The sequence below is a fragment of the Liolophura sinensis genome, chromosome 6 (genome assembly GCF_032854445.1).
Source record: "Liolophura sinensis isolate JHLJ2023 chromosome 6, CUHK_Ljap_v2, whole genome shotgun sequence".
NCBI lineage: Eukaryota > Metazoa > Mollusca > Polyplacophora > Chitonida > Chitonidae > Liolophura > Liolophura sinensis.
In genome coordinates this window covers 20046896-20061953 of record NC_088300.1, presented here as the reverse complement: position 1 = coordinate 20061953, position 15058 = coordinate 20046896, and the positions used below count along the sequence as shown (strand labels likewise).

At 36.8% G+C, this 15058-nt stretch overlaps 1 protein-coding gene across 1 annotated transcript; it reads left to right on the top strand.

The window, feature by feature from the left end:
* Window positions 1-671: 671 nt before the first annotated feature.
* LOC135467721 (acid phosphatase type 7-like) lies at window positions 672-13122 on the top strand. Its single transcript, XM_064745542.1, has 12 exons — window positions 672-859; window positions 5917-6120; window positions 6845-7030; window positions 7674-7699; window positions 7992-8089; window positions 8916-8984; window positions 9369-9483; window positions 10073-10186; window positions 11176-11304; window positions 11702-11773; window positions 12338-12475; window positions 12938-13122. Exons 1-12 carry the CDS (start codon window positions 763-765, stop codon window positions 13034-13036), a joined length of 1347 nt encoding a protein of 448 aa, XP_064601612.1. The 5' UTR covers window positions 672-762; the 3' UTR covers window positions 13037-13122.
* The last annotated feature ends 1936 nt before the right edge of the window (window positions 13123-15058 follow it).

The window sequence follows — 15058 nt, the reverse complement described above, 5'->3', positions numbered from 1 at the left end:
CTCATCGACAGACAGATTGAACGTACAACTTACAAAACAGCTTCTCACAGGTACATACACACATTGCACAGCAGTATTTGTCTCCATCACTGTCTGTCTCCCACCAGTTTACATATAGGCCTACCTTCCTCCTACATACACACTTGGGTTTTCATTTTTAATTTGAATTTTTATCAGTAAATCGAGCTTATCAGGAATACAATTCTAGGGCTAGCCTTACAAATTCACTGTTAAGCCCGGCCGTACATGTGGCTCAACTGATCTGACGATGTGCTAACTCACCAAGCAGTACATTACCTGCTTGGTACGTTAGTACATTGTTAAATCATGTGTCAGCTTCACTCATGGATCTATTATCGCCAGTAAGCCTAGCGCTAGAATTTCGCTAATTTCTCACTATACCCGAGGTGCATCCATGTTGAGTATCGATAACCTTGTAGTCCTTGCGTCTAAAGCTTTATCTGAAGTGTTCCAAAGATCGAAATAGATTATTATTTCTATTATTGCTATATTTACTCGTTCCCGGTGTAGAATAGACCTAAAACGCTTTCACATATGCTGTTTAAGTGATCTTTCACACAACGACTGCAGTTGTCACTGTTAAAATGTCACATGACGCTCACATGAACCGACCCGGTCACGTGTCAATACAATAACACAGTATCAAGGAAGCGGGAGTAGCCGCAGCAAACAGAAGCACTTTCTGAGTTGTTAGTTGCTGTTCAGTTGATAACACAGTCACCAGTCTGTTTCCAAATCACCATGGCAGCTTTCCTGGTGTGCATGACTCTCATGACGCTCTCGGTAGTGACAGCGCAGTACTTTGGCCAACCGGAGCAGGTCCATCTGTCATTCGGAGGTTAGTAAAGTTTACCCAACGAAACAACAACAACAACATAGCCATACAATTAGAGGTTTTAATATGGACGTTTTCTATTACCATATCAGCCCGAGACTGACTGAGGCGTATTGACATCAAATGTTCTTTTCCCAGCTCATCATGATGATGTCACAATAAAAACCGATACATGGATCATTCTGTGTTAAACCAACCAAAAACATTTTTTTGCAGTGACCCCCTTGGATTATTTTGAAAAAATTCCTAAACATACCATAGGCTGTATGTATAAGGAAAGATATAGCTCCAAATTCCAAGTTTTTTTTTGAGATATGACCTTTTAGAAACACCATGTACTGTTCGTTTTTGACTGTCTTGACACGCTTATTTGTTCAGGAAGCATTTTTACATGTCTGTAATTTTCTATTCAAGGAAACTAGATGTTTGGAAATCCACCTGCTGGTGTTTTCCTGCCCATCGCAGGGTTTTAGTGCTCTGAGAAAAGGAATATTGAGATAGTAGCCTTTAAGCATCACACTTTAACGTTTTTGTAAAATTCTGTATTTTCAGTAAGCTGCCATGGGTGATGTGAAATACATAGGAGATCTTGCTACCTGGTTAATATTATTTAGTTACATGGGCATTTTCACAAGGTCTGACCACTTCAGAGCTTTATCTTTGATTTACTTGGTGTCTAAACTATGCTCCAGAACAAACAACTCCACAATTTACCACTGCTTTATCCTAACAGTTGATCATGTTGAAAGACAGTTCTTTGAAATTTTTCTCACATCAAGAAACATATCGTAGCCAACTGTGGAAGAAAATACAAAAGTTGCTCTCAATTCCTTCCACTGAAATGAAATTTTGGAAAATCTAACCATCTATGTTTAATGATCATTTAAGTACATTATAGGGCCTACATTGAAAATGTACATATATGTTTTTAAATTGAACACTTGACAGCAATAATGTTATTATAATGTGAGTCAGTTAAATTAATTGGGGTATTGAAATATACATGTATTTTTGCATGAAAACTGCCATTCAGATACAGCACATAACTCTACCCTTTATAGTTACATGTATTGGTTTACATGTAACATTTTGCTACACTGAAAAGGCAGACATAATTTACACAGAAGTTTAACAGCACCAAGAGTCGAATGAACCATAACTTCAAACTATACTTTACAACAGTTTTTCCAGAAATGTTGCACTGAGTCATAAGCAGCCACCCATAAAAGTGCCATGCCATGAGCTGATGGTAATACTGAAATGCAGAGTTTCAACAGACAAAACTTCAGCTTTTGTGGATATCCATGAAAAACACTGGATACGGATAACGCAGATTACAAGCCTGAAAGGTACATACTTAGGTGAAAAGTGTGTTTGATGACAGGTTGAACGTTGGCTCTATTTCATCTCAGGTGGGTGGGTGGAGTGTTTGTGGTTGGTCATGTCCAGGGGTGAATAGTCAGTGGGTGGGTGGGTGGGGGGTGGGGGGGGGGAGGGGGGGGAGGGGTTTCTGATCTGATTCTCATTGGGTCTCATCAGAGTTTTAGGTATAAGCCATCCATGGCCAGCTATTCATAGTCTCGAACGTGGGGGTTATTCACATACATTTTATCCCAGCCAACATTCTCTTTAAGGCCCTTTGACTGGGATAAAATTTTTGCGGCCCATTGACCTGCCCGAAGGGATAATTCCAAGCATGGCGAGCATTAGTTCTAGTTACTCAATACAAAAGTTAAAACGGCTGGATTTGAGTTGAAGAATGATGTACTGATGCTGGCTTTGACATATTTACATTGCGGTTTTTTAGGGAATCTGTGGATACCACAAATAAAGTAGGGTTCCAGCTGTTGTTTTTAGTCAATTGTCCTGGTGGATTAGGTTAATCTGAAGCTGGGCATTAGGTCAGTATGTCCAGCTTAGCTTTGGGCTCTTCATGCTTATACATGTATGTTTTTTGCTGCATGTATTCTCACATGTTCCACTGCGTATTTAAAAACATAAAATTAGAGACGAATGAGCCTTAATTCACCCTAGTTTATATTAGTGACATCTGTACAACGTATACGACAGAGTGACTGCTGTTGCACATAGAACGTACATAAGCTGAGCATTTGCAGCAATTGTGCCACTCTCTGTGCTCACTTTACACCACTGCCACCACGAGACAGACTTGACCTTTGGAGCCCGTGCGACCCACGTAGGCTTGTTCAAGCTTAGCCTAACCACCAGTGTGATCGCATGGAAATATTTAATCAGTATTCATCAAAATATTAGTTTAGGTGTTGCTTAGAATCATGTTGCAAATATTTTAGATAAAGAGGATGCATGTGAATGAGGTATTGTTAGAAACAAAGGTTGAGACAGAGTTCTTCAGTTTTCTGACAGCACTTCCTTCTTCATCACCGTGATCCCACTGACCTTGGCATTGTTTAAGATTTCTTGTAAAATCATGTAAGGGGAAGGTAGAGAGCGAAGCATGGGAAGGATTATGTAAACTGTCCTGTCAAAACAGACATTTTCTGTCTCTGTTTTTTATTTTTATTTAACTTTACAAACAAAGTTAGAAAGTCTTTCATACAGAACCTAATTTGAAAAATAAAATCCCAACATTAAAAAACTGTTGAGCTGTGTTTAAAAATGCTGGTTACTGTATTTCACCGAAAGTTTAGCATTTTTGAAGTGACACATTTTGTTTGATTCTGATTTACTCATCCATCTTATAGGTCCATTTACATGTAAGAGTGTTTTGTGCAACTTAAGAAATTCTTTATCAGAAAATTCCAAGTATTGATACCAAAAGTATCATTTTAATGCCTTATGTGCATCTGACAGTGCATTGTTGCATACCATACTTCAGGTGAAATACAGTAGTGGAAAAGATTTTAAAGATTATCCTTCTAACACTTGAAAAAAGCCACCCCAGTCAGGTGTACATTCATGCATTATGCAATACATGTAAGGCTGCTGCTGGCAATTTTGTCTAAACATAGATGCATATACTTTCACATTATCCGTCTAATGTATGTGAAGAACTTTTTCAACCTTTTGCTAGGAAAAACAGCAAATTGTTTTATTCAGTACGAATACTGCTATCTATTTTTCTTTTTTCTTTCCATGCATGCATGCAAGATGTTATTTCATATATAAGAGCCAGAGTTAAGATAGCAGACTTTTTCTTCCCTACATGTGTACTTCCCAACACTCCTCAGGTATATATACATTTTATACATATATACATCTGCACTATCATAATATACATGTATATGTATGCAGTCTGTTTTATAACAAAGCTCACCATGCATGACTGCATAACTAAGGCTCACACTACAGTCATTCACATGGGATTGAAATGGTTTTGTCTGGGGGAATTACCTACACAGAGGTCATTTGTATCCAAATATGTATACCCTAAATGATCTAAAATGTTGTCCATGACCACTCTGATTCTTTTAATATTTGGGACAGATATCAGAATTGTTGAAAGTAGAATATTACATTTTTCTACAAGTCCCTTGGAAAAGTAAAGATATCAGTGTGTTGTTCATTAGATGGTCTAATCATGTGAAAAAAGAACTCAATATTTCTGCTAGAATTACATATATATTGGCTAAAATGAGCTGACCAGGTGTCCCAAATTTTAGAAATAATAGGGTAAGTTGCTCAGTTTTCCAGATTCGTGGAGTTCTACTGATTTTAGAAAGGTAGTTTGAGATGTGATTGGAAAACAGAATGATATCCTACTGGAAACATGTAAATTTTAACACCAGAATTAATATCTCATGATATTTATTTGCCTCCAAAAATGCTCTTTTTTGGTCAGATTTATAGGTCATTTAGGGTAAATACCTAACCTGAAACAGATAAATCATGGTGAAGAATTATAATACTGTTAGCTGGCTTTGTGGATGTGTGTCACCTGAGTTCTATCATTATTAAGAAGGAAGTGTGTCCTGACGAAAATTTTTTGTATTAGCCATTTGACAGCCCGAAGACCTTTATGTAAGACTTACACTATAGGTTTGAATAAAAGTTTTAACACTCTGCAATGGTCAACAATATGGGCCTATCGTCTATAATTAGAAGACCTTAATATAGCGTATACTTCATCTCAGATGTTAATTCTTCTATATTGGGAAACAGCAGGCAGGTTAAGCCATAGGCCTACGTGGTATTCTGCAATTGAAAAATATGAAGATTCAAGAGGAAAACGAAAATTGCCATTCGATCATCCTCAAACATTGAAATGTTAATTTTTCTGATGGTAACTAATGTTCGCTCTCAGTTTATCCAGATTTCTTTTTCTACATACAAGAGTTATATTATTTTTTATATTCTTTTCATGATAATGAATTTCACCAGAGCTGTTAATACAAGACATTTCCTCTGTTGTTTTCTATCTACAGTTGTCAGTTAAGCATTAAGTTGTACTTAATAGTTTTCACTTCCTGTTTCAAGTTGTTTAGTTGGTTGGTACTGATTACAACAAACATAGCCAGATGTCTGGATGCTACATGCATACCATTCACCAAGTGGTGACAGGAATTTATACCAAGGGCCAAACAGGGTTTTGTCGTTATATATAAACGTAAAAATGCTTCAAAAACACCAAATTGAAAATAAAAGCACATTTTTAATTTATGTTCACATTGAATACATTTACTTAAGACATTTTTCTAAAATATCTAATTGCATTGGAGTGAGATTTTAAAAGACTGAGCTTGAAATATGTTGAAATAAGCAACACACTGTATTAGTACATAGTTGAAGCATAACACTAGTGGGATATTGCTGTTGATGTCAGCTATGTTTTAGCATGTGACAGTGAGTCCCAGTGAGATGATAGTGATGATCATGGAGTACAGTGAGCATGACACTATAGTGGGATATTTCTGTTAATACCAGCTATGTTTTTGCACAGATCTATCTCTGTTTCTTTGTTGCAGGGAGTCCCAGTGAGATGATAGTGACATGGAGTACAGTGAGCATGACAATATAGTAGGATATTTCTGTTAATACCAGCTATGTTTTTGCACAGATCTATCTCTGTTTCTTTGTTGCAGGGAGTCCCAGTGAGATGATAGTGACATGGAGTACAATGAGCGCAACCAATCAGTCTGTGGTAGAGTTCGGCCTGAAGGGTCGTCCCATGTTTACCCAGAGGGCCTTGGGTTATCAGACAAAGTTCACCGATGGAGGAACACTTCATCGTGTTCAGTACATCCATAGGGTCACCCTCACAGGACTAGGGCCCGGAAACTCATATGGTAACATTTCCATTATATTTTTGCCTAATAATTGTTTTTGTTGCTATCTTTTTTTTTGACTTGAAGCTAACCATTTGTCATGATTGAAGGTGTGTTCATCTATTAAACGTAGTTTATACAAATATCCATCATTGTGTGCGTTGTTTTCCTAAAACACCAATTATATCAAGTCATTGTGTCCTTGCATGGATGACAGCTTGTTCCCCTGCATGGTGATTTTGATGAAGAGCTTGTTCCCCTGCATGGTGATTTTGATGAAGAGCTTGTTCCCCTGCATGGTGATTTTGATGAACAGCTGGTTCCCCTGCATGGTGATTTTGATGAACAGCTTGTTCCCCTGCATGGTGATTTTGATGAACAGCTTGTTCCCCTGCATGATGATTTTGATGAACAGCTTGTTCCCCTGCATGGTGATTTTGATGAAGAGCTGGTTCCCCTGCATGGTGATTTTGATGAACAGCTTGTTCCCCTGCATGGTGATTTTGATGAACAGCTTGTTCCCCTGCATGATGATTTTGATGAACAGCTTGTTCCCCTGCATGGTGATTTTGATGAAGAGCTGGTTCCCCTGCATGGTGATTTTGATGAACAGCTGGTTCCCCTGCATGGTGATTTTGATGAACAGCTTGTTCCCCTGCATGATGATTTTGATGAACAGCTTGTTCCCCTGCATGGTGATTTTGATGAACAGCTGATTTCATTTTTCCCCTGAATCTGCTTTCAGTGTACCACTGTGGGAGCCCTGAAGCAGGCTGGAGTGACATACACACCTTCACAGCTATGAAATCTGGCACAGACTGGAGCCCCAGCATTGTACTTTATGGAGACTTGGGTAATGTTAATCCTCAGTCCCTTCCCAGGCTACAGGAAGATGTGGCCAAGGGCATGTATGATGCTGTCTTTCACGTGGGTATGTATGGGATATTCTTTCTGTGAGTGTACATGCAAGCTGTACATTATAGTCAGTAGAACACAGTGGAATAGAAGTTGTCCCCCTTGATCTACTTCATTGGTTCATTTCTTATTGTAGCAAAGCTAAACTGATGAGTTAGGTATAGAGTAGCCACTCAAAAATGTATACATGTCAGATACAGTTTGCAAGTTAATTTTACATTCCTCTCATGTTTAACATATTACATGTATTGAAAAACAGTCATTTGATTTTCTTTAGATATTTTTATATGTACATTGTATTTTATGTCTATTTTCCACAAATCTATGCCTAACTCTTGGTCATATTTATTAAGTGTGTATTTGGGGGTGATGATATTTGACCATAGGTGAAATGTGTTTTAAATGTCAGTCTTTTGGCGTCAGGAAGTACTGGTCTAAAAAGGTCCTATACTCCATATTTGCAACTTAAATCTGCCCCTGTTTCCACAGTCCAAAGTTAACTACAGAGGATCAGATGTCTTTGCATATTTTATGGTTACATCTCAGTAATGTGAAAGTGCTCCATTTTACTGTAATGAATATGAATTCAGATTGTTGCTTTTCAAACATACATGTATGTATGAAAATTTTAATTTTGTCTCACTTTTTTCCATTTTCAGGTGACTTTGCTTATGACATGAATACTGTAAGTATTATGACTGTGAACATATTCAGCTGCTAAAAGCTTCACCTGTATATTTTGCACAAACCCATCCTTGCTTTCAGTTAAGCCCTCTAATTATTAATACAAATTCTTGATTTGAATGACTTACAACATGATATACAAGGTGACCCCATGTCATGCCCAGTCTTATAATGCTGAGTAAAAAGTCATTACAAAAATTTGTAGCAATAAACTTTTTTGACAGAAAACATGTAATTTGAAGATGCTACTGCAGTTAATCTAATAAAACAGTGTTTATTTTTGTGTACTGCAGGACAATGCTCAGGTTGGGGATGAGTTTATGAGACAGATAGAGCCAATAGCTGGAAATCTGCCTTACATGACGTGCCCAGGAAACCATGAAAATGGATAGTCAGTATATTTTTCTGTTGTTGCTTTCTAACTTTTAAACAATTGGTTTTCATATAGACATGTACTAGTAACATAATCAGAAAGCCATAATATTGCGTACGGTAGTTTTAACAAATCTTGTTGTTTTACTTTTTACAAACAGATTTAAGAGAAAGTGAAACATGAAGTAACATTAGTGTGTCACATCCCTTACTGTTACACTTCAGCTTCTGGATGTGACTAACTTAATTCTGTCCAGCTTGTATTTTGTACACACACAAAAATGATCACACACCAGTAATGTAACTCCGAAAAGCAAAAGACTCATTTTAACTCAATCTATTGGCACTTTATTTTTCCAATATCAGGGGAACTAAATTTCATGGTGAACATATTGATATATATGCACGTATGGAGACAAAGTCACAAAATACAGACTAGGTGTTAAATCAACATAAGATATAGATACAGGAGAATAAAACAGCAAGATAACATAGCAGCCAGACATTATCTAAACAATATTCTATGATGGCTTTGCTGAAGCCATGTGTGAAAGGTGAATGTAACATATATACAGGTATAGTGATAATGACAAAATGTAGACTAAATACTGAACCAACTTACAATGCAAATACAGGAAACTAGAACAGTATAAATTCTTTACTGGCTTTAAAGAATTACACTACTTTTGTATTAGGTTAGACTAATCAGTAGAACAGAAGATTACAGCAGTCATGATGTGGAAGATTTAAGAAGGCATGGTAAATGTCAAAATTTTGTGAACATTATAAATTAAAATATTTATATATGCCTTAAGTTGCCATTGTATAACTTTTGGGAATTTCAGCAACTTTTCAAACTATAGAAACCGGTTTACAATGCCTGGTGATGAAGACGGACGTAAGATGTTTTACAGGTAATCTATTTTAATTGTTGTTTTAGTCTAAAATTTATAGCCCTTTATTGTCTTTGTTTTTGTTTTTTTTTTCTTTGTGTTTTTTTTTTGTCTGTGTTAAAACTTCAGATAGGAAACTTTTTGAGAGTATAAATAGAGAATGCAAGTACAGCAAATAGACAGTTCTGCTTGACAGTGTATTTATAGATATGTTTGATGGATCACATATGGCTGTATAGTAATTTCTCACACATGCTCATCCACAAACTGTCTTTCTTTTTCTAATCACATGTGGCCGCCTACTCCTTGCATTGTGACTATTATATTTCCATACGACACGTTTCACAAAGGTTGTATATTATTTCATGGTTGAATGATACGCTGAACATTGCTCCTAATTTTCAGTTTCAATATCGGCCCAGTCCATGTGATATCCTTCTCCACTGAGTTCTACTTCTACATTCAATATGGCATCCACCAGATATTTGACCAGTATGTATGGCTTGAGGAAGATTTGAAGGTTAGTGGTCTTGACTTCTCCACATATACATGTATGAACATTCACTTCAGTACTCATAACCAAGTCCTTATGAATCAGCTTAATGAGTGGTTAATATACTAAGGGAGGACAATGACCCAGGAGCCTATCATGAAGGCAGTCACTGAGTTCAAGCCCAGTTCATGTTGGCTTCCTCTTTATTTGTACGTGGGAAGGCCTGCCATCAAGCTGAGGATAGTTGTGAGTTCGCCTTGACTCAAATAGTCTAATATTTTTGACTAAATTTAAAACGCAAATAAGATAAAGAAACAAGCAAATAAAAGAAATGAATAAATAATCTTGTGCATGTATTCTGTTAAAGCTGTCTCCCTTGCTGCTCTCTTCCATCTGCTAGTTTACAAAGTAAACATTCATAATAAAAATACATTCATTATAAAGCATACATTATGCTGTGAGATCAGATATCAGGAGTTGTCAGAACACTATACAGGTGCCTACAGCTGTATGTTCTGTCCTATGACATGCACTTTGTTGCTTGTGTTATAAGAACACTACACAGGTAGCCACAGGTGTATATTCTCCATATAGTTGTTCTATTTGTACACTGTAGGAAGCAGCCAAACCTGAGAACAGAGCAGAGAGGCCATGGATCATTACCATGGCACACCGGCCAATGTACTGCTCAAACTACGACAATGATGACTGCACCAAGTCCGAGAGTATTGTGAGTTCACTCTCATTCGTACTGTGATTCTTTTTTTAGTTACCAAAACTCACGGATACCTAGTTAATGTTCTCGTGTTTTATTATCATTGGTAATTGAAAACCCATGTTTTACTGAAGTCATACATGTATAAGACTTCTGAATTGCTGATCTTTATGAGCATTATGGGATAGGCCAAGGAGGTATCCAGTAGGTGCCCTAGACACATGCATGTATTTGTATATTATGACTGTGGGGAGAGCAATATTATCTGAAATCTTCATGTCTTTGGAGACTGTTGGCTTTGCCTACCCATTACACAGTTGTAATCCAAATTAATCCTGAACCAAGCCAAGTAAATGAATTTGATCATCCAGTTGACAACCTAATAAAAGTTAGCTTTAAAGTTGTAGCCCTGTGCCTGCTCTTCCCCGACAGGGTACATTTCTGGCAAATCGATTTAGAGTGTACAAACTGGAGACCGTTAGCCTGTCATAATTCACAGGCTTGTCATGTTTTAATACATTCATCTTCTCCAGGATCAAGTGTGGCTTTACCTCACCATGGTTATCAGGTACCATGATACAGGGATTTTGCCGTGAGAGCGTTGTGTTGTTCTCCCCACGCATATTAAAAGCTGACTAGTTCATCAGTTATTATGGGCCGTGGACAAATAATTTCTTGATTCCCTCACTCTCCCTGCATGTGGGATCTTAATGGCTACCTGGGTGTCGTCAACCGTCTATTGTCACTGCCTAACATACGTGGAAGACCACCTGTCATCCACCAATATGGTATGCATATCTGTACGTCATATGTGGGAAAGTTTGTCAGTAATTTACCCAAGGTCAGTGGTTTGCGCCTGGTACTCGGGCTTCCTCTGCCATTAAAGCTGATCACCATCATATGAATGAAAAATTCTTGAGTGTGGTGGTAAGCAACAATCCAATAAATAAATACATCTCTTACAATTGAGCAAAGCCAATAAATACACATTTGTTTATTACTAGATCCGCACCGGTTTACCGATCACCCAGAGTGCAGCCCTGGAGCCGTTGTTGTACAAGTATGGTGTAGACCTGGAATTTTGGGCCCACGAGCACAGCTACGAGAGACTGTTTCCAATCTATAACAGAGTGGTGAGTCTCTGTCTACAGACATCATTTCTTCTTGTCTTCCCCAAACATCAGAAAACAAATTCATTATCTGTGATGAAAAGATGTTGACAAAGTTCTGCTGGGACATTAATTTAGTGTTATAATTCATTGCCCTGTGTGAAGAAAGAGTACAGAATTTTTTTTTGAAACATAAGTGCATTAATGCTATAAATTATATATATGTTTCAGGTTTAAAAAATAACAAATGTTAACAGCAGCTTTTCTAAACACAAAAACATTCATGCCAAAAGAATATGCCAACCTCTTTTTGCACTGGTGTGCTATGATGGGGTTTGTGATGACCTCAAACATGAATACCTATTTGTGTCACTAATTTCTGCTTATTTCCACATGTTGTGTTTTTGTATGTATTGGACAGATGTACAATGGTAGCTGGGACTTCCCATACACCAACCCTAGAGCACCGGTACACATCATTACCGGATCTGCTGTGAGTATACATCCAGTGTCAGTGGGGGCTTCAGCATAAAAGCTCTTAACTAAAGGAATAGATAGCCAAAATGTGTACCAGCTACTATTATGGATATGTGTGTATTGTCACTCACTTTGTTTGAATTCACCATTTCTGTGCATGTTTGGTCATTTTCATGCAAATTCCCAGTGTGACGTCATGTTACCCATTTGATGCTACTATGACATCAGAGAACTCCAGTTAACGTCTCCTGCTCAAAAGACCACGTCGTCCAAGAATGAACATTAGTGTGATTGAAGATGCACGTTACGTCACTCCAGAAAAAATGACTTGGGTCCAGGAAAAATGACGTAGGTCCAGGAAAATGATGTCACTCCAGAAATTTACATGGAAATGGCCAAAAGTTTTGTTTCTGTAAACACTCGGTATCAGTAGGATTGTTCAGTAAGATCTGAGAAAATTCATGCACGGTATATAAATGAACATATGTTGTGCTAGACAGGATACCTTTCTTCTTCCATTCATCAGTAACAGACTCTAGGCACAAATGACTCTTTAAATCTAGCGGTATCCATTTTACAGGGCTGTTATTCAAGGCATGACCCGTTCAAGAGTAAGTTTGCCAGCTGGTCGGCCTTCCATAGCCTGGACTACGGCTACACCAGGATGAAGGTTATAAACAAGACTCATATCTACCTGGAACAAGTCTCAGATGACAAGGTATAAATAAATTAAGCTCATCCCCAAAGGCATTGTCAAGGGAGGCTACTCCTTTGAAACTTTCGTGACTCATTTTCAATTGGGACTTCAGTGGTTCAAGAGTACAATTGAGCGTGATTCGTTTGTCTACATACCTCGTACAATATAGCACGATATCTTCTGTCATGTGCTAACCTTCATGTTTTGGAGTCGTTTTTTCATTCTCTCAACACAATGTAGGACATTTGCATTAGTACTGGCCAATAGAATCACTCTTTTATACTGTTTTCTTGTTAGTTTATGCACATTTTGTTATTAAATCTTAGAGCTTTAAAAACAGCCATTTCAGTCTTTTGTGACTTTTAAGCATTAAACTGAAACAGAAATGCTTCCAAAATCAAGAACTCTGACCCAGTGACTGAATTATTCCTGTTTCTGTCCCATTTTTGCGTTGTTTGTCAAATGTGTTCATTTGTTTTGCAGGGCGGAGCTATCATTGACAGTATGACTCTCATCAAAGATTCCCACCAAGCTTATCGCTCTTTTCCACAGGACAAATGGTTTGATGTAAAATCAAATTAATGCCTATCCTTGTGACATCATGAGATTACATTCCTAGTAGGGTACTTTATATTGAACCTGTACATTGTGCCATGCAGAATTTTTCCCCTACAAAATGTATATATATATATATATATATATATATATATATATATATATATATACCTGTGCAATGATATTTCTTGAATTTAACATATAACTGTGTACTGGTTTACATTATGTGAATTTAATGTAGTTGACATGAAAAGAGAAGTGCTTATTTATAAGAACCATGCAGAGATAGTGTTTTTGCTCATTATTTTGTTTTAACTTCTAAAACTGTATTTACTGCTGTTTAACAAATAGGATAAAAGTACGGTGCTTGATTCTGTTTTTTAGGGGGAAGTCAACAAGGTTTTTGAATAAAATTTAATTAACTGTGACCATAATTTTTTTTCTTTACATTTGTAAAAGTCAATTGCAAAAGATTTTGATCTGAAAGTTATAAGATAAAATGTATGGTGATAATTATGTTTCATATTTCTATTATTTTGTTATCATGTTTGCAATTTGTATCTTACATGTGTGTTTGGCCAGAAATAAATCAAACGTCATATATCTTCTTTTCCTTGAAGTTTGGAATGTTGTGATGTAAAAGTGGCCCTGGAAAATTCATGTCACAATCAGTGATATCACAAAAACTTTTACATTTTGTAACATAAATGAAAAGACAACAGTAACGTCACAATGTTTTAAAAGTAAGGGGAGATAAGCAATGGACATTTTCCCTACAATTTTAGACAGTTGTAAAGATTTATACTAGAAATATTGTATTCAGACATAGAAATCTTTCAGAATCTTATACAAGAAGAAAAGCGTGTTAAAATGTGTTACATTCACCTTTATGTTGCATTTCTTTTGATTTTTAAATGAACTGCATATTTGTATGATGTCCATTTATTTTGTGTTGTGATGATGATCACTATGAAATGTGACTTTGTCAGACAGATAAAAGTACTGATAAAGTAACCTGTATATTATGCATGTACTTGTATGTGTGGCCATAGCTTTAGAACTCCAGATAAAACTTTTATAATCTGCTGTCATAGATGTAGTTTTAATGTTATGAAATGAAAGTCCCGTTGCCATAGTGTACATGCATATGTGATTCTGTTGTACAATTCAAGTTTTGTATGAGCTGAGGTACATTCTGTAAAGTGAAAAACTGTTGACTCTCCAATGTTAAGGAATAGTATAGTATATCCTTACATGTCTGGTGTACATGTGGTAGTTTGCCACTGGAGCAATGTTGCTAAGAGTAGACAATGTGATGTTTAAGAATTCTGGCAAATAATTTGTTGCCTGCAGATCACAAGTAGAGGCTATTCAAGAAACATAATTCAGATTTTTGGTGACGTTTTATTCAATGACAGTAAGGGCCTGTGAAGGGCTTGGTCATTGTAGAATTGAATTACTGAAAAATGCAACAAATTAGTAAAATTTTAATGACATTTTGATGTATTAGAAATGAAGGTTTGATTTTTTTGCTTTGTCCTCAAACAGTATGATTTCCATGATTGAATACAGTTGCACTGATCAATATGTGGTTGCTGCCAGACCTTCTCTCATATGCTCAAGAGAGGAATCCAGCATGAGCTGGACTTGAATTCACATCAACCACATTGGTGAGAGCCTCTTGGGTCATTACGCTGCGCTAGCACGCCAACCAACTGAGCCACGGAGTCCCCTGTTCGTGTTGAATCCACACATTTCACTTGCTGGGTTTGCTATACTGTCAAAGAAGGATAGCATTAATTCTTACTTCTCCAAAGATCATCACATATTGTATCATTGTAATCAAGTGCTAATGTAATTCTTGATATTTAATTGATAACATGTGCAATGTGTGTTTACAATTTACCTGTACAGTTCTGATTGTCTTACCTGTACATGTAGGTATAGACATAAATGTACCTGTATTAAAGGTGATACATAGACCCTCCTACAGATTATAGAGGCAGGAACTTTTTATGAAATAATTGTATATTTATTTATGGTTATAAT